Source organism: Andrena cerasifolii, chromosome 5, assembly GCF_050908995.1.
Source record: "Andrena cerasifolii isolate SP2316 chromosome 5, iyAndCera1_principal, whole genome shotgun sequence".
Classification (NCBI taxonomy): Eukaryota; Metazoa; Arthropoda; class Insecta; order Hymenoptera; family Andrenidae; genus Andrena; species Andrena cerasifolii.
Window position 1 is genome coordinate 8,069,311 of NC_135122.1, and position 20,150 is coordinate 8,089,460.

At 43.7% G+C, this 20,150-nt stretch overlaps 1 protein-coding gene across 5 annotated transcripts in view; it reads left to right on the forward strand.

Moving 5' to 3' along the window:
* LOC143369261 (rho guanine nucleotide exchange factor 17) overlaps positions 1-20,150 on the forward strand; it is a 57,711-nt gene that overhangs the window by 22,081 nt on the left and 15,480 nt on the right. For all 5 annotated transcript variants that reach the window (XM_076812984.1, XM_076812983.1, XM_076812981.1 and 2 more), the window contains 4 exons: positions 2,597-3,019; positions 4,642-4,945; positions 5,453-5,753; positions 19,863-19,940. In XM_076812984.1, coding sequence (XP_076669099.1) covers positions 2,597-3,019; positions 4,642-4,945; positions 5,453-5,753; positions 19,863-19,940 — 1,106 coding nt within the window. The remainder of the gene's footprint in view (positions 1-2,596; positions 3,020-4,641; positions 4,946-5,452; positions 5,754-19,862; positions 19,941-20,150) is intronic.

The following is a 20,150-nucleotide window of genomic DNA, read 5'->3' on the forward strand; positions in this document are numbered from 1 at the left end:
CTGGAAATGTCTAGCTTAACAAGGCACTATGTCTCGCGGCTCCAAGCTCTCGGCTCGTAACACGACCCCAGTATCGCGCTTCCAAAGGGAAAACGATCTTACTTGCGTAAAAGATCGACAGCAGAGACCGCTGGCAATTTCCACGGGTCAGCCATATTTTTTCCTCTTCTTTCACCGAGCCCGCTGTCTGCTTAGATGCTAAAATCGTCTTCGCGATGGAAGCCGGTGGAGAAAAGAGATCGTTGATTTCTCAATGCGTAACAAGGCCGAAGGCGTGAAACGCGAGCGGTCGGTCGCGTGCGTGGCGCAAGCCGGAAACGCTTCGCGCTAACGCGCCAACAAATCTCTCGCGGGACACCTTTTACGCGCGGAATACGGTTTACGAGGACGTGTAACTAGGCATCTTCTGAAATACAGCGGCTGCGATTATTGGCCATTAACGGCGGGGAAACGCCGAGCCGCCGGGGAAAAAGTGATCGCGAGAGAGCGGAGGAGATAATAGATTTCCTTTATCCGACTATCGTCGGGCGAGAACGGGAGGAACGTTCAGGATGATTCGCGGCGATTACGATCAGGAGGTCGGCGGTGGTAATGGTCGCGGCGGTGGGCAGTCTAATGGAAATGACAAGCAGAAAACTAATTATCGGTGCGGATAGTAGACGGCGAGGAACGGATTTGTAGATAGAAGAGCGGCTCGTGAGATGCGATAGAATGGATGTTCACAGTTTGTTGGAGAGGCACGATTGTATAATACGTGTTCTGGGATGAGGAGAATAAGCTCGCTAAGTTTGACGACTCATTTCTGGGACAGCGTGTAAAATAGGGTAAGATCCTGAAAAGTGTGTGGATGATAGTTGTGAAAGTTGCAGACATGAATGTACAATGCCTGCAGGTAATTAAACTATCGTTTACTCGCGTGCGTTTATCAAATTATCTTGATAGTAACTCATACTGGTCGAATTAAACTTTGGATTAAAATCCTTCGGTATTAAATGCGATTGTTCTGGACTTCTGAGAATTCTGAGCTCCTTGAAAGGAACGATTTCACAATTTTATGATCTGTCAGGCTGCACGGGGCCAGATCAACTTTCTACGCTCAAATAATATAAGAGAATAGGCCGATTGAAAGGTGAAGAAGAAGCTGGGGAAAGGAATTTTAAAAACAGAATTTATTTGCGAGTCTAATGCATAAGGTAGAGAGATTGTACAATTGACATGATAATTACTGACCTTCTCCCGTTTTTTTCTGCCTCCAGTGATCAACTTTTTCAATGCCTCTATAAAAAGACTCTGGATACTTGCATTACGTTTTTCACTTTACAACTTTTCTGCGCACTCGTAATTGCGTACTTATCTATTCACAGCTTCCATTATTCTCTCCCCTCCTGGCCCTGAACGTTAAATTAACGGATGTGTGTTTACGTAGCAGTTAATTTGACGTTCAGTTATGGCCGCGATAATTGCAGCGGGTTCTTATGATGCATTCATTAGAATCGTTCACAATGATTTACAGCATCTGTAATAACTGTCGAGGGATTCTTGGTTGAGCTCTTTTAGCGAATCTTCCAGTCGTTCTGCTTCCCATGGATCGGAAACCAGATAAATTGTGGACATAAAAAGAATTTACACTAGCGTTGGTCAATGCAACTAACTTTGGAGTAACTTAGACTCTGAATCTTCAAATCTCTTAATTTTTAGAGATGAGTTTGGCAATGAGAAAGAACTGGAGGTTAATTACTCCAAACCCAGGGGTTAATATATCACATTTGTCCCCTTAAATGATAAGTGAAGTCTACGCTATTCACGTTCCCCGAGTTGCAGGAAAAAAAACTTCATAAGAAGGATAAGAGAATGCAGGGAAAGAAAGCTTGAGGCGAGATCAAGATGATATGATTGAAGGTGAAAAGGGGTAAAGTATGCTTCTTGATCGGTGGCTATCTTTGCCGGGATTCGGCCAAGAAGACGCGCTGTCGGTTCGTATCGTCGCCGAGATTTTCGTTCCCGTTCCCACTCGTACACTCTGTTTGTTATTATTGGAATCGTCCACCTCCTCGTGCTGAGAGGGCTGCCAAACTTACCTAACACTCGAGGAGGTAATTAGAACTTCCTCTCTCTTTCTCGCGTAGTCTCGCTGGGCGATGGCCTTGTAGCCACCGTGTAGAAGAACGCTCGACGTGCTACTATTAAAAATGCCTGGCGTTCATTTTCTCCGCGGTTGTATCCACGATCCACCGTCTGTGTATTTTCGTTTCGCGATTCGAGGTATTCCATGATAGACAGTTCGATTAAAAAAATTGATGATTCAGCGTTAGAAGTTGATGTCAGGAAACGATAAATTCCGCGGAAGTTTATTTTCGATCCTCCCCCTTCTTCGCCTTTTTTTGTTTACCGAAGGACGTAGTTTCGCTTGAATGTAAAAAAAAATGGCAATTGACGAATCGAAGCTTCTTCTTGCCCCAAAATTCAGATCTCCTCCAATGAATTCTTCTAATCAATTAAATAGAATTTTCTGGAGGATAATCAGAGCTGACCTAACGTATAGTATTTTTTATTAGTTCTGCCAAGTTTCTCTAAGAATTATCATATTTGTTTTTAGGGAGTCGACAGAAGGTCCAACCGATAGCCACGTCGAATCGAGCCGAGAACAAGGATGTCCGCGCTAGCACGTTACCACGAAGACGAGGAGACGTCAGTCCAGTGGTCTCGACGCCGCAGAACAGCCCCAATCGTCAGAGTCCGCGAACATCGACGCCCAGCGTCGACAGTGCTGTCGGTTCGGCGGAAGGGTTGGGCGTGCCTCAGACCGGAAATCTCGAGGAGATTCGACCGAGAAGCGATGGTTCCGACAGTCTGGCGACCTCCAGCGCACTCACCAGCCCAGAACCACCGGTCCCCGAGATCAACGAGCCTAGGGTTGATCTGGTGCAGCCGGATGGTGCGCCACCGATCGATATCGTCACGTCTGAACCCGTCTTCCCTCTCGTCGAGAACGCGGCAGTCGAAGAAACGGTGCAAAAAGGTCAGTTGCAGACTTCCCTTCTCAATTTTGGGAACAGATAATTTACAGACAATTGGCTATTTCCTTAAACGGATGATATTCATTTCTGGAGTATAACAGTTCTATGGAATATTCTACGAAATCGGGTTGAGTTACGGGGACCGTTAAAAAATGTTACAATTCTTCAATTAAGAGCAAGCGTGGGTGAATGCTTTTGGTAGCTAATCTTAACATTCCGCAGCTGTGCGTAGAAGCTTTCGACGAGGCACTCGACCAGTTCACACTTTTACTGGGAGCTAACGCGCAATATCGAAAGGAAATGTAACGAAACGAGGTCTTCTCCACGGACAGCTGAATTTGCAAATCGCCTTCACCTGTAGCGACAGTTTATTTGGCTGATTTCGTCGCTAGGAAATTGGCAACATAATATTACTAACCCCGACATCCTCGCCGCTTGTAATTTTAATTTAATGACTTCATCCGTGCCAGAATATCACACCTTCCGCGTTCGCTCCCCCTCGTCTCGATACACCTGACGCGCTCGTTCCCGCGAGCCTTATCGGCTCGCATCTTAATAGAACCGCGTTGCGGTGCGCGCGAAAGATTCAACGACCCCGCGCTCGCTCTTAATTATCGAATATCCGTTGACACGTTTATCGGAGCATCGCCTGGCAAGGATTAGGAATCGTTCGTTGAAAGTGCGCCCCGGTGTTCGGTGATGCATTAGCATCGGGGATCGAACCGGATGAGTGGCCAAATCTCTTCGCCTATCCCAACCGAGCGAAGGGGGACCGGGAAAAGGAGGGCTATTTTCGGTGCATCGGCAGGAGCACGGGTACAAAGGTGCACCCGTGTTTCCACTTTATTCCGCGCGGATCTCTATTTTCAGACCGGTGGGTGCCAGGGTCGAAATAGAAGTTTCAGCGTCATCGGGTTATAGCCATCTTCATTGATGACTTCACGGCGCGCGTTCACTCGTGGCTGGAGTTCGCTAATCACAATAAATCCTGCCTCAAGGTGATCTGTTGATCCGCAGGGGTAACTGTTCACCCAGCTCTGCTTTCCCTGCCGTCATTTTCTGATCGGCAATAGGAGATGCAGGCCAGAGGGGATCAAACGAAATGGGTGGTACTTCGTCCCTCTCCCCAGCTTTCCCTCTCTTCTCGATTATTGGTCACGATGTGAGGCATTTTGAGGAGTGTTTGGCGACGAGCATTGGTATTCAGTGGGAAAGGTAGATGGATGGTTAATGTTATACTTGGGAAGTAACTGGTAGTAGAAACTTATCAGCCAGACCCTTTAGTGACACAGGGCTAACAGAAGGCTGGTCATTCGATACTTGTCTTTTTTATCTTCCATTTCTATGCCGCAGCTGTCTTCTCAGGTAGCTCAGGCACATCACTTCGAATTCCTATCCTAAGTGCACTTCAACTCAATTAATCCTTTCTCCATAGAGTTTTCAGAAATCAAATTTGTTTGAATATTCCTCCTTATGGGAATAGTAGTTCACTGTATAAGGAAATTGCTCAGCGTTATTTAGAACTTAAAGCTGGCCAATCGATTTCATCCCTTCTCATCCTTTTCGTCGCAATTTCCTTCGCCACCGTTTGAAAAATCGAAAGAAAGTTGCTGGTTTCCCTCAGAGAGCAGAATAGAGCCGCACGAGGTGATAATAACACCCCCGCCCGAGGAGCCACGGCTGAGCCAGGCAAGCGAGGGCAGCGAAGCAGCCAGCGAGGCACCCGAGGAGGCCTCGTCGCCGTCGGGTAAGACGAGGCGGTATCGCGGGGACACCAGCAAAAGGAGAAAGGGCGTGTACATAACCCAATGGCCGGAGCCCTTGGACAGCGACAGGAACAAGCTGTCAGCTCAGAGCAGCGAGGAAAGAGACGAGCCACCTGCGACGCCCAGCGACCTTTCCGACTGCGAGGGCCACACGCCTAGAAGGTAACACGAGAACCACCACTAATATGTCGGAACAGAATGCAAATAGACCGGTAGAACCATTCTGCCTACGAATACGATTTAAAAGGAGAGGACGCGAGAGACCACTGTTTGCCTAAGATCGCCCTTTTCCTCTTCCTTCCGTCCAGCCGCCAGCTCCACCAGTTCGAACCAAGCATCGAGAACTGACATGTCAAGGCAGGCGAAAAGGACTTTACAGATTTTATAGTTTGAACACCGCCTTCTTCTCTCGCGTTACTGGAGTGGGCGGAATCCTCGCCCTTTGTGCGACTTTCGAGGCTCTTTACTGTTTCGAAGGTGTTGTAAAATATGGGCAGTGTGCACACGTGTAGTAATAGTTGCTCTTTGTAATTTCTTGTACAGCACAGTCTTTAGTACAAAATTATTCTGTGTTGTTAATGCCTACTATGCTTTTATTATGGGAGAGATTAATTAAATATTAGAAATGACGCAGACGGTTGAATTGTGCCTGGACTTCCGTTTGTTCAGATACAGCAAAAGGCCACTTCGCGGGCCCTATGGACAAATGCTCGAGGCCGAGATGGCAAAGCCACGTACCACTGATATCGCTCTGGAGGAAGGTCTTCGGCCGCGCAGGAAAGTTTCCGCGAATCTTTCGTACAACACCAGCTCGAATAACAGCAGTTCAGAACCGCCCACGCCCTGCCATCATAGAACCACTTCCAGCCCGAGCAAACTCGAGGGTCTTCCGGGGCCGAGTCCCGAACTTCTCGCAGAATTACTTCGTGGATCTTCGGAGAGGGTTGCCCGTGCAGCGACGCATCGAAACGTGAGTGCTGCTGAATTTCATACCTATTATTCTAAGAGTGAAAGATAAAGTAGTGGGTGAGATGCTGCGAGGGACATTGAGTTGCTGGAGTTGAGGGTAATTCAATGCGTAAGTAGGCGTGCTTGGTGCAATTTGAAGAAACAAATTTCCTTCACTTCTCAAAAGGATTTATTTTAGTCGAATTCAGAATGCGAATATGCACTTCGGCTACGAATAATGAGACATTGGGAATGCTAATCGTAGACCGCGTAAAATACATCGATGATCAAAGTAGACGATGTAATGGCGAGCTAATCGATGGTTCGATTAACGAGCGAGCAGCAGGTAAAAACAAAAAGGGGAAGAAGCCAATGCTCTCGAGCCAGTCAAGAGCACCGCGATTGATCTTATCACGACATCGTATCTCTGCCGGCCTCTCCGACGATCTTTCTCGTCGCTCGTAACATCTGGGGATGAATTTAAAGCGAAGGGTTGGGGATCGATTGTTTATCATGCTCCGAATTCGTTCACGCGACCAATCTTGGAGCAATGCTTGAAGGGTGACAGATAATTACCACCCCAAGAGTTTAGGCAACGTTTCAAAAGTGGCAGAGTGGAAGAGAAACGGTATATTCTTCTTCCTTTCCTATGTGCAATCAATCATAGTGAAATCTACGGTTAAAGGCTCCTAACTTTAACAGCCTAACGACAGAATGAATCACACTTCTGCAGTATTTGAACGCCACGTGTCTTCTGGTAGTTGCAAAGGAAGCACCCTTCTCGAATCCGAGAAATAAAGGAACTAACTGTCCAAAGAGACGTCATCCGAAATGCACGACTCCAGCCTAGCGGCGAAAACGTAATCTAATAATAATGGTCGGCCATATTTCTGGGATGAGCTGGTGGTTTGGCCAGTGCACTCGAGGTTAGCATAGTGTCCCCTTGATTCTGGCACAGCGGGGGCGTCCACGAGAGTATATTCCTGGCCTTAGGTGTACCTGGGGACCGATCGGCCTCCCTACCGATGTAGGCAGAATCTGACGACTATAGCACCAGCTTTTTTCGCAATCAGACCTTGCACGGTACAATCGTGTGGCGGGAACCACGAGTTCGATCCTGCTTTTGCGAAACGTCGATGTTAGGGTCTCAAGAGAACGAGGGCCAGGCCATGCTATTTCGTTAATTGAAGTCGTTGATCGTGTCCACTAGCCGTGGAAAAGGGCCTTTGAGGTTAATTTGGAGACATACGCACAGAGATTTCGCTTCTAAACGTCGCAGTTTAGTGTGAAACACGAGAAGGTTATAGATAATGGTAGGGTTGTTCTACTGAAATTACGCTAGGTCTGTTGGTGATACCTGCTAGGTGTATTAAGCTACTTAGTATTGCACTCGCATCGCTTTAGTTACAGTATTGTGCTGATGTTCCACTGATTCCACTAGGTCAGGTTACTAGGCCGGCTTTTTAGAAAATGAAGCATTCCTTTTCCATTTAATTAAAAGAGAAATACTGCATTTTCCACAAAAACGACTGACTAGTACCCTTAAGCACCAGTACTCTCAGTATTCTACTAGTTTCCCGAGTACATATTACACCAGTTGTTCTAATGTCGTACTTGTTCCACTTGCGTCGCATTAGTTTCACTAGTATCCCTGGATATAATGTTTTGAGCTGTCCTTAGTTCTACCTCGTTGTTGAATTACTCTATTACTTGTCACTGCTAAGCTGAGTGATCTTTCGTCGCCAAAAATTTCTAAAATCTCACTTTTACTAGCTCTGAAACTGTCTACCTTGAGTATATCGTAGAATCTATATGATACCTTTCGAATTCTGTACACACTTGCGCAGTAATTGAAACCAGTCCAGTTGTATCTAACTTTGTATCACACCGCAGCTATCTTTAGCCGAAATGTATTTCGTTTCAAAGCTTTGACGGACACAGTGAAAGCGAGTCCGCGTCGCCCTCGTAGGTCTCCATCATTTTCAAGCATAATCGCTGCTGTTTAACGATGACTCCCACGAGTAGACAATGCTCAATGCACGGACAGCGAGGAGGAAAGCGATTAATTCGGAGTATGTGAATCATCTCGTTAGTATCTAGGCATCCTACGTTGAAAGCCCGCGATAACTTGGTAATAGCGAGATTGGGCCGAAGCATCGACACGGCCAGAAACGTAAAAATAGATTTGCTCGTTTTAGAAGAACCATCACGCGTATTTATCGTGATTAGTATTTGCGATACGGGCGCAACGCGGTACACGTGAACGGAAATTAGTCATACAAAAGGAAAGCGTGTTTTCTCCGCTTGAAAGAAAGCAGAGTCGTTGCGCGGAGCGGGAAGCGCTTAAAGCTGCGCGGAACACAATTAAAACGCCTTTCCAAAGTGTGCTTTTCTGAGAAAAAAAACTTATTGTAGTTTAACCCTCTCGTTTCGTTTATTATAAGTATAGATCACTGGGCGAAGGCAAACCATTAAGGCCCAGAATTATCGAAATACAAGGTGTCTATCGCATTCTTCTGTGATTATTAGTATCCCAATAAGAATCCTTCGGAACATCTGAATAGAAAAATGAGTTACATACTTCGTCACCGAATGCTTGACCGTTTGAAGCAAGTTCTATGCCACACTTTACTCACGCGGGATCGTGGCTGAAAGCTCTGCGTCGCGCGAACTTTCAAGAACCACTGTCGCCAATGGAATCGGCGTTGAACGGAACTTGTCACGTTTCGTCGGCGCAGTTTGCCCCAATTTAGGACGCGTCAAAAGTGCGATGCATCCGTCGCCGCGATATCGCGGAAACTTTCGATGAAGAATAGCGCGCATTGGATGTTTTCAACACGCTCGCGCGGATGAAATATTTGTGCGCCAGGCTGGATGGGAATTTTTAGATGCTGCGTTGCGAAAAAGGTGGCGAAGCAGAAGAAGAAGAAAGAGGTTGACATTCCTGAGTGAAAATAACGTTTGTTTGAGTACATGAAATACGACGAGAGGCATTATTACGTGCGGGCGCGTAGAAATATCTAGTCGAACAGATCGCTAAGAAAACATATAAACTATGGGGACGAAAATAGCCCAGCCTCCAGATAAACATAATCTATTTTCAGGTAGCACTTTATCTATCTTCTGATGTCATCGGTTTCCGACGGTATTGCGTAGATTTTTAGGATTTCATGAATGAATCCGCGGGCCTCGCGACGTCAGGGCGTCGTTACGTCGACGGCGAACGTGACGTTGAAGCGCCGCGCACAGTTCTCGATAAATTTATAACACTTCTCGCTGACATTTCGGGAGCTCCGCAACCGCTAAGGATCTATGTGTATCTTTCCTTTAATCGCGAGCTGCCAGAATTTTCTTCCGCTCCTTCGGCGGGAATAAAAATCGATTAATATTTCTGGGAATCTTGAAACGAGAATGGGGCATCTGGAAATAACGCGATACATTTTTCTGCGGGGGAATATTCCACATTTTACCATTTATCATGTTGTATTATATTGACGTATAATATTTGCAAGGTAAATTGGCAAGGTGTAAAGGTATGCGACAGGTACATAGCAATTTTTATGCGAAAGCTTTACGGGATTTCAATTTGCTCTGAATTTTTATTTTATCGTGATCGAGTGACGATGTTATAGGTATTTCGCATGAAAAATTCAGCAATTTCACGCGCAAAAACCAATGTATCGCGTATTTATTCATTAACCACTTACTGATTCACGCAAAGCAAACGCACGGTCAGTGCATATAAAAAACGCGAATAAAATGCCAGAAAATGTGGGGATTCAGAAGTTGCCGCGAGGGCGCAGACTAAACAAGTGGCTGCAAAATAAATCGGGGTAGGGTATGTTATACAATTATAAACTAATTCGCAGACGAACGAAGTATTACCGTCTGTTACGAGGAACGTCCACCGATTTTCGCATATTGCTTTCGAGTTGATGAAATGAATTTCCTGCTCGTCTTTCCTTTGGCAGGGGTCGCAGATATAAAATAAACTTATGTGCTTCAATAGGTATCCAGAATTAGATAATGATAACAGTAAAACAATAGTGCAGCTCAGTGTACGATTGTCCATGATCAACAAAGTCCGAGAAGTCTGACTGATTTCAATAAATTTTATTAGTTCGAGGTTAGTGGCTTTAAAGAAGTCAAGGAAACTCAAGCACCATTGTGTCGAAAGTGGTTCCAATGAAATATTCGAGCAATTCCAATTTTGAAACCAATTTCAGCTTTTATTACATTGCCACTTATAATTCACTTAATTCTTAATTTCTATTAATTCTTACTAAGTTGAATGTGTAATAGTAATGTACTCTGTAAAAGGATGCATTTCAGCGTTAAATACCTCGATGTCAAACACATCTATTAAAGAGGTACCAGAGAATTCTCCTCAGAAGGTATTCTCAGTCAACACGCTTTGGAAATAGTAGACAACAGTGCTTTAATTCGGTTTGGCACAGGTGCGAACTTGCGATGTCGTCGAATAGAGTTGATGTTGTGTCTCTTCGCGATAGAATATTAAATCAGATCTTCTCGATGTCTATCTCCGATGACAAGGCTGCGGAAGTTTATGCAATTATGATATTTATTACGATAATTACGACCTGCCTATTGTAAGAAAATCGAATACACTATATCATGGCCGCTACGATACTCGAGCTAAGTAAGCTTTGTATATGCTAGAAATAAATAAACATAACATTTTTTAAAACAAAAAATATATTTCGATAACCCTCTAATGACGAAACATATTTCTATCAAAGTTTCATTTGTTTAGTCCTTTTCTATAAAAATGTATATTTGCATAAACAATCGCAGTCTACTAATGACACCACGGAATCGAGAAGATGCGTTTACCCCGCGCAACTACCGCCATTCGTTCACTTTTCACAATGAGGAGCCATGAAGTAACTCGAGTAGGTGCTCTAATAAATAATCACAGTAAAGAAGTAATCGCGGTATGCGACAAAGCAAGCTTTCGTATCAAATATACATAATGAATCTCTTTTGAAATTAAGAAACTAGGTACTCATTAACTCCTGGAAGAGATGTGGCAATATTTTCGTAACATAAAATGGAGTAAGATTGAAACCTGAAACTTACACACGACAACGGACCCAAGTCCTCTCAACTTATGCGTGCACAAAACCGACGTATCATTATATCCCGTTACATCGATTGAAATCCTTAAACTCCGCATTAACTCACTCCTCAAGTTAACACAACTCCATCCGTATCGATTCCCCGAAAGCATTGCGTCGCACGAAATAAATTCATTACAAGAAGCTTTGATCGGCAGCAGTTGGCCGTGATCGAATTCCAGCTAATCGGCCCAATTCACCCGAAGGGCAGACGCTCTATCCCTTTGAGCTGATTAAACGAGTGTGAGAATTCCGTGGAAACGTAATTTCGCGTATACTGCGTACGCATGAAGAAATTGGAACTCGTGGACGTGGAGCGTCCGTGTTCGCGGAAAAGGGATTGTTATGGGGGATGATGATATCGGGGTCCTTCTGGCGGGCAGGGTGCAAGGTCGGGCTGCTTGGCTGGGACAAGGTCACCGCAGCAAAGCTCCTCTCGAACAGGATGGACAGGGCGCACGGTGTGCGCGTGTAATCCACGTGAGAGTGCGCGCCGGCGTTCTGGAACCGAAACATCTGCCTCTCTTCCTCCGCTATTCTCTTGGGCATCGATCAGCTTGCCCGTGGTGGTGCGACGGGTCGCCAGTTTCAGGCATAACGTCGTGTCTAGCTGTCGCTCCGCAAAAGCTCTCCAGACACCCCTCGGCACTCCTCTTGATCCACCACGGATTCCATCCTCGTGTCACGTGTGAGTCTTTTCGCGAAGATCGAACGGTAATTCGAAGAACGAGCACGCGGTTGCACGCGCCTAGCGGTACTAGACTAGAAGGAAGTAGATACTTTTGCAACGATTGCTCGCGCTGGAAAGAACAGTGCCCTCAAGGAGGGTACGTCTCTGTCCCCGTCTCATCGGCCGGTGTCACGTGTGAGTCTCGAGAGATGTATGGAGGACGATAACCGTGCTAATCGGTTGGTAAGATCAGTGTGATGGTGTCGGGTAGTAGAGTGATTAGGATAGGTGAACGATTTTGTTAGTTGTTTGGTAATTCATCATTGATGGCAGTTGAGGTGGCTGAGGAGAAGACTACTTTATTCCGATCTTGTTCATTAATGAAGTTTAGCGAGGTCCTTCGCCAGAGTGTGTGATCGTTAGAGAGATCCCTACGTGTTCAGTGTATCTAACGGCCTAATTAAGACCAAAATAGGAGGGCACATAGTTGATGCTTAGAAAATTCAGGAGGCTGTGATACTGTTCGTAGCAGCTAAGCCTAATATTACACGACTAGAGTAACTGCATATTTCGTAGCGGCATCACGCAAGCTCGGCCACCTTCTATTTATTCTCGATTCTATTCGGATCCCCGTGTACCACTTGCTAGTCATAATCTAAGAAACGGAGAAAATAATCGGGTCAGCGGCGAGCAGCGGATTCCACGATTGTACATTTTTAATTCGAATTTCTGAACGATAGTCTGTAAAGGTCGAAACTTTTGATTACACTTTTTACGAGTAATTAAAGCACGGTTTGCAATGGCACAACTTTAATCGCACTCGCTGAATCCTTTCCTTTTCGAGAAATGCTGCGTTATGGGTTATTCTGTTATTAAACAGCGGGAATTGAATATTATTAGAGGTAATTCGTGGGATCTGGTGGAATGCCGTCGCAAAAATACTATTTAATCCTCCTAATTGGAGAGATAGTGGGAATAACAAGTACTGGACCCTGATACGGATACTTTGCAAATGTGAAAGGTTAATCTTTGGTTTCGCCGCTGCTTAGGGAGGATTACCGCGCAGCTCCTTTGAAACGCTGAAACTCATATTGTCCTATAATTTACTACCATCATCCTTTGAGCTGCTAGTGCGTGTCGCTAGCTAATTTCTGGATAAAGCTCCAGTGAGTCAGAAATTATTGGGTCATAGACTTTTCGACTTGAACACTTCGTTTGATTTCCTCTATACTTTCGCAGAACCATCTGATTCACGCATATTAATTTTATTTTCATCGCCCAATATAATATTTCATTAAAAGTCAGTAGACTTTGCAAATATTGCTTTTAGTGAACATTTAACGCTGTAGTGCCCGCAGCCAGATCCCGTTGAAGGAAAAATAGCCCACTTCCTTTTTATCGTTAAAAATGGCCCGAATTTATGTATTTATGTAAAAAGAAAAAAATTTCAGTGATTAAAATGAATAAAATCAATGAATAGGAGATTCAAGTAGGTCCAGCTTTTTTCAGTGAATAAAATTACGCTAAACTTTTACTACTTGTACTGTTGCAAACAGTGAATTGCGAATGCAAACGGCGAAACAGCAAAAAAAATGGAATGTATCATATATGATACGTTTGGCACTAAAGGGTTAAAATGTTATGGGAAGCAATTTTTTCACCAACAGTTTTGTGCATTGGGGCCCATTCTTTTTTCCTGTGAACATTAAAATGGACTTAAAAAATCCTTTTCATGTGGAATGACTTTATATCGAGCGTTGGTCCTTTGGGGAATAATGTAAAACTGTGTCATTGGTTAGATATGTATTTTCCGTAACGTTGAACAAACACGGGGACGATATCACGCGTGCCAGTAATAAAAAGGTCAAAGAGTGCACTTCAACCTCCACGTCTCCTAGGAAATCTTCTTAGCTCAGCTCTTTTCTCGTTGAGCTGTAGTTATTTAATGTCACATGGGAGGCGAATCTGCACAATAAATGAGAAGCATGTATCTGACGTTCGACAGTATTGCACAAATTGCAGCTGGGTACGTGGTTCCATGCTACTCGTCGTTAAAACTTTTCCTCGGCCTCCCGTTTTCCAGCATCATTGACTCCAGTTCTTGTTCCTGTAAACGGCAGAAATTGACGATCGAAAGCTGATACGAGTCCAATTAAATCGGCAGAAAAATCATAAACGTGCCGGGGTAAACTGTAATCTTCTAAGATGCAACAAAAAGCACCGACTTTCTCTCTAATTTAGTTCGTTCGTCCGATCGATCGGCAGACCGTGTTGGTCCTAACAAGTGACAAGATCGACGCGACTCGCCGAGTTGTCGCGAATATCTGATTTCGCGGCCGCGGTATTCCGTGCAACAGGAAACACACGTTTCCTCGTGTGTCACAATCAAATCAGCGGACAGTTTCTTCGCAGCCTTGCTTCGACATCCCAACCGATCTATTTTCACCACGTGGCGATTGCAATTTCTCGCGAAAAGCCAGCCCCATTCAAAGATCCTCAAGGACTCCCACTTTCCACTCTCCTCTTTTCACGCTTTGATCACTGGGAATATCGTTTCAATTATCGGTCTCGAGAATTCGAGGGATTCCGTTTCTCGTTCGGTACACCAAACGGCGATGTTGTTTAAATTATTGTAATTAACCTTGGACTTCTCCCGTTGCTAAATACTGCAGGTGTGTTTAATTAACGCGGCACGTAATCGATTCATAGTGTTCACAGAAAAGTAACAAGGCGAGCTAATGGTTTACAAATAACAGTGAATGCGACCTGTTACAGCATGTCTTCCGCAATATGGATCAGTCGTGTTCATGTAACAATAAAACACGTAACGCTCGCGAATAATTAGCGATTAAGAATCCTTTCGCACAATACTCTCCGATATCCACGTAATGTTCCTTGGTACAATAGGATATTACTCTCTGAACGTGAATTCTAACTTCAGAAAATTTCAACCGGTGCACCTACTTTTTGATAATTTCGTAAAACCGTATAGGCACATCGAGAGATCGACTCAGTGCGCCAGTCGAATGAGAAGTGCCTTCCTTTTTTTACGATACTACCTTAACTATTCTCTGATCTTCGTGATACGCTTTGAAGGATTTCGGAACTCGCTGAAAGCCCTTTGATCGTTCAATCAGTCTCCGAGGGGACGAAAATCAGTTGTCGGGGTTCGTTCGGACGTAATCGGTTCGGTAATCGGACGGAGCGGCGAGTTCCTCGGACCGAGGAGGAAAATCGAGGGAGCGAAAAAGATAGGAAGGGGAGCTTGCAAGCTCACGAGAGGGGCCCTGAGTCACCTCGCTAAATATAACGCACCGTGGAAACGGTACATGTACGACGTGTTCGACGTATGATCATCCAGCTCGAAGTGTGAAAGCTCTGCGTGGAAAGGCCAAAACTCGCCGGACGTGTACGCCCCGAGCTTTTAAAGTGGCACCGCTGAATCACTCGGTCGTGCGGAAAGCTGCAGTAGACGCGTGTAGCGTAGGTAGCTTTTGGTCGTGGTTCTCTGATGAAAATTTCCTGATTCGTGTGGTCGTGGCATGGCCGCAAATTACTGTAATACTGTTGCACATGCGAAGTCACATTTTTCCATCGAAATGGTTATCGTGTAATTTCATTCGGAAATTAATTTTTCTTGTTCCCTTAAGGGGGTAGGTTACCCTCAGCAGCCCAAAATCTGGCCGTTCTTCAAACGCATATTCTGAAGTAATAATTGAATATAGAGATAACTTTTGTCTTAATTTTTAAGCGTCATTTCGTTGAACTTAATGCGCAAAAAGAAAATTTTAAATATATTTATAGGGAAAAAAGTTATAAATATAAATGTGAGAGCGTGTACGTGATGCACCGTTTGATGGTGAACACAAAGTAAAAGCATTTTTACAATCTGTAAGACAGTCTCCAGCTTGTGCAGGAAGCTAAATTTTGATAAACAAATTGATACAATTTTTATGTTGGTGTTTTTGATTTTATTCTTTCTTTGTAGGAAAAATATTTTTATCTTCTTTTTAAAGAATTTATATTGAAAATGTGCTCCCGTCACATTGTGGGGAATAGTTTCCTAGATCTCCCTGTCAATTTCCATTAAAATCGTTGGAGGGGTTTTCGAGATTTTATGTTCACCGTTTTGGAAAACGTAGTTTCTGGGAAATCGCGTTTAAACTCGGACATCGTTATCCGATCTCATGTGCAGGCTCGCACATTTTTTACTGTAATTCCTTCAATTTTTTTTAATTTCTGGGCCCGGTTGCGCTTAAAATACGTAGGAAAGATGTAGCTACCGGAATATGCAAACATCCTAAAAAACAATTTTCGAAAATTTTGAGGGTAACCTACCCCCTTAACTCGAAGTAACGACGTTAGCTGTCTTCATCCGCCGGAAGCTTTTGAAGGTCGCTCAAATCTCCGGAGGACCGTTCGTCGTTTTTACTTTGCTAACATTCGTCAAGGAGCAAATCGTCGAGTGACTAACATCCATTCGTGTGACTATCCCTCATGGAGTATTTTCAACGATCACTTTCGAAATTTCATTGTTTGCGATTTTCTTCGGCTTTCCTCTTGGCTCGGTTCTCAGTGACATGTCGCCAGGTTTTTATTTTAGCAGCAAACGTTGAATACTTACGCTAATGTAACCTCCTCTGAATGTTAATTTGTTCCGTTGTTTTCGTAGCGTAACGGTTCAGTTTGGATCCGGCGTCCCAATTATTCACCACGCGAAATGACGAACGTTAATTAACAAGCTGAAGATCCTTTTTTAATGCTAACATGTACGTTTTGCATAGTACTCCTCCACATCGTACGCTTCTATTTGCCATTTTACCCTGCTACACGGTAGGTATTAGGATATTTCGTGGAGATGTCACAATTTCCATAATTATTATTCAGGAATTACGTTAACGTTGGCATAGACTGCTTTCCCCCCGTTTTTAAATCGGCTTTTCGTTTTTAATACCTTCAGCAAGCGCGATGTAACCTTCCCGTAATTAAGTTCTTTATTAATAATTTTTCTTCGCAGCATTGAGAATATGTTAACCCATAAACGTGGCGTTGAGAGACTAGTGGCGCTTGCAGCTGATAAGGGGAACCGCGGATCGAAGGAAACCTCCTTTTCTCACATCGTTAGCTTTTCCAATACTGTAATTCTTTCGCTTCTGTAAACGAATATCACTTTTACATGACTCGGAATATTTTTAGTAGGACGACGGCTATCATAGAAGTAAATCTATATCAAGAACGATCATTCAAGGATCGGAGATCTATTATTCTCCAAGAATAACGAAGAATTAAACGTTTCCACTTTGTTCACCCACAGAACGAAAAGCATACGAAGCTTCGACATCAATTTCGAGTAGAAAACCGCAAAGTATCTACTTTTATTAACCCTAGGGTGCCTCTTTATAGTTCTTAACCACAATCATCAACCATCTTGCCCGCATGCTACTCAAGCAGCATTAGTTGGCCAAAATAGTTGATTATTTTTATTGCACTGGTATTCTCTTGCAACAGCAATTATCGTCCCGTTATAATTCATCCTCCCTCATTTCTGATTATCCATTGCGATTTGAAGAAGCGTCTTTTAAATTCTTTCCCACCAATAGAATTATTCTCCCATAGATATCACAAATTCGTTCAATTCAAGTCCGATAAAGTTTAAACTGGATGAAGGTTTCAGACCCCATAAAAATCCCAGACAGAGTAAGCTGAAGCCATCCTAGGGTTAACTTAATCGCGGCAAATGCTGCAACCGAAACCAATCGATACTATCCGAAGGAAAGGGGCATTGTCATGCTTCTCGTCGGTCTGCTTCCAGATCATAGTACCCGATTGAAAAAGTAGCCCCTGCGATTAGTCGGACCCGTTGTCGTTGTCGAACGGTTCGTGGAGTGTCGTTGAGAGTTGCGGGAAAGATCGACATGGGAGTCCGTTGCGGGGAGCCGGATTGATATGCCAGTGAAAAAAGACCACAGTGTTCAGACGGGATCGGGACAGGCGGTTGAAGAGGATGACGATGAACGCTGATCGCACGCTCATCAGCCAGCCGTCGGTGGACAGCGAAAATAACGAGCGTGTCAGCATAGACCGCGTGGGTAGTTTTCCCGTTTTCATCGTTACACAAAAATCCACCATCTAAATCTGCAATACCGTATCGATACCAGCCGAAATATCGCGCTCGCTGTACCTACGCCACTAGCGTTGGGCTTCAAGACGCTTCGAATCACTTCGAACAGGCGAAACAACAAAATACTTTGCACCACGTCGATCATACGAATCTGAAATTTTTTGAAAGCCTGAATGGTCTCGATGAACCTGTAAACTCTTGATGGGTCTTGAAAGTCTAGGCGAGCCTCCCCTTTTGTTTTCCTTTCCGTGGTAGGCCACCATCGTTTCACCCTCGCACGTAACCATTTTATTAGTTATTCTACGCGATTTCAGTCGCTCAGCAAATATTCTCTGTTCACCCCCCTGTTAATAAAATACACGGTTCGCCGATCGTGTTTGCTGTTCCACCTACTGACACTTCCCGCCTATACGAGGTTGTATTTTATTGGTCGTTCGGCGAAAATATAGGGTGAAGCACCTGAGTATTTTTTCCGCTATTTTTCCGTGTGTGGAGAATTGGGAGCGATAAAAATAGCTCGCAATCGGTGAAAGGGGGATGGGGTCCGTGTTTTTGATAGGTGTACCTATATTGTAACTTATTTTTATTGCGCGTCGTAACAATTCGATAGAAATTTTGGATCTGTTTTTCCGCGGAATTACTTGCACTTCAGTTGCGGCACGATTTATGTTCCCCACTGTGTGCTGAAGTACATTCGCTGGGATCAAATCTTTTGACCCAGATACAAATTTTGTTGAGCTCGCAATTTCATATATGTCAAACAAACTCTCGCTAAAAGACTGGTTAAATCTTCCGAGCAGAAACATTTGCAAATGGTTACCTTGAAGGAATTTTATCTAAAACCTAAGAATATTCGTGAGATCTAATAATTTCTGAAGATCTATCAAAATAAGTTACTACGATTTATCATGAATTTCCAGTAAAACTCTACAAAGGGCTGACGCGAATGTGCGCTTTAACGATGGGAATGTTACGAACGGATACAGCAACCTCGACATTATCATCGGCTATGTCATAATCCCCGGTTACGATGCAATTGTCAGAGGCTAGGACGTAAGATAATGTATTGCGTCTTACTCGTTACATAACTGGAACAGTTCTTCTCGTAATCAGCATCGCGGCCGTATTGATAACACGTGACTGGCCGCACGTGCTCACGCGATGCACGGACACGTGCGATCTTTATCACGAGACAACATGATCAACGTGTAACAATTGCATCGCTTCCCAACAGATAATTATTCAGTGCTCGACGGTTGACGAAAATTTCTATCGTGCTACTGTCGAAGTGATTTATGGAATTTTTCTGATGCCTTTCTTTAGACCCATCCACTGTCGAAGCAGTGTGCACATTTTCCTTCGTTATGAGAGGGTGAAATGTTAAGAAGAATCGCATTAACCATTTCGAATGGAATTTAATATTTAAAATTGAAACGAAGTAGAGAGGTGTTTCGTTTAATTCCAATCACTGGCACTGCAAATGGAAGATAGAAATATTATTGAAAGTCGTTATTGTTTGTATTTATTCCGCAGTCCAACTTTGATTCCATTCTGCGATATCTGCATTTCAAATATCTCTTGTACTACTCTTCTATATTTATTCACTGCAAATCTTTGCACGATAAGATACTTTACTTCTTCTTTTCGTTTAAAAAAAATTGAGCCTTGTGATTACTGCCCAATAAGTACGGTAGGCCGGGGCTAGTTGATACGTTATTCTGTCAATTTTTTTCATTTTCATTTTAATTAATTACTTAATAACAAATATGCCAAAATATACTTTGATCCTTCCTCTTTAATGCATAGTAAGCGAAAACTTGAGAAAATACATACAAAATGAATGAAAAAATGTTCTTTGAACGATCAATTTGGATGTATCGAAACTATTTACTTTTTCTCTATATAAACAAAAACAGTTGAGAAACGATTGTTAACGTCAAGGTATACAGACTTACGCTGGATCGTAATAAAGAATTGAACAACAAACTTCACACATGTCGTTCAAATGGACCTACATATACATGTACGATGTCAAGATAATTCGTCTGCATCAACCTGCCCCTGTATCAACTAGCCCCAGTCTCCCCTACATAGATATGTACAGTTAGAACTTTGGCTTTCGTTGTAGCGTACGCAGAAACACCGATGAACTCTCTGTAGAATACTAATTTAACACGCGAATACTAATGTTTTTTGTTTCAGGACACTAGAACTCACGTCGTTGTGGAACTTTATGACACAGAGCGATCGTACGTGGAGTCACTGCAAATACTAGTCAATGTGAGTATAACCATATTTGAATTAACTTCGCAAATCTGTTGCCCATGGTAGTGTATACTTAGCGCAATACGTTCCAGGAATTCGGTACGAAAATTATCATAGAGTTAACGCGCATTACTGCGAGCTTCGCAATTACCTCGTCCGAAATTGTTTTCTAATCAACGCGATTGTAAAATCGCCATCGACCGTCTCCGTCGTTCACCCTTCCTA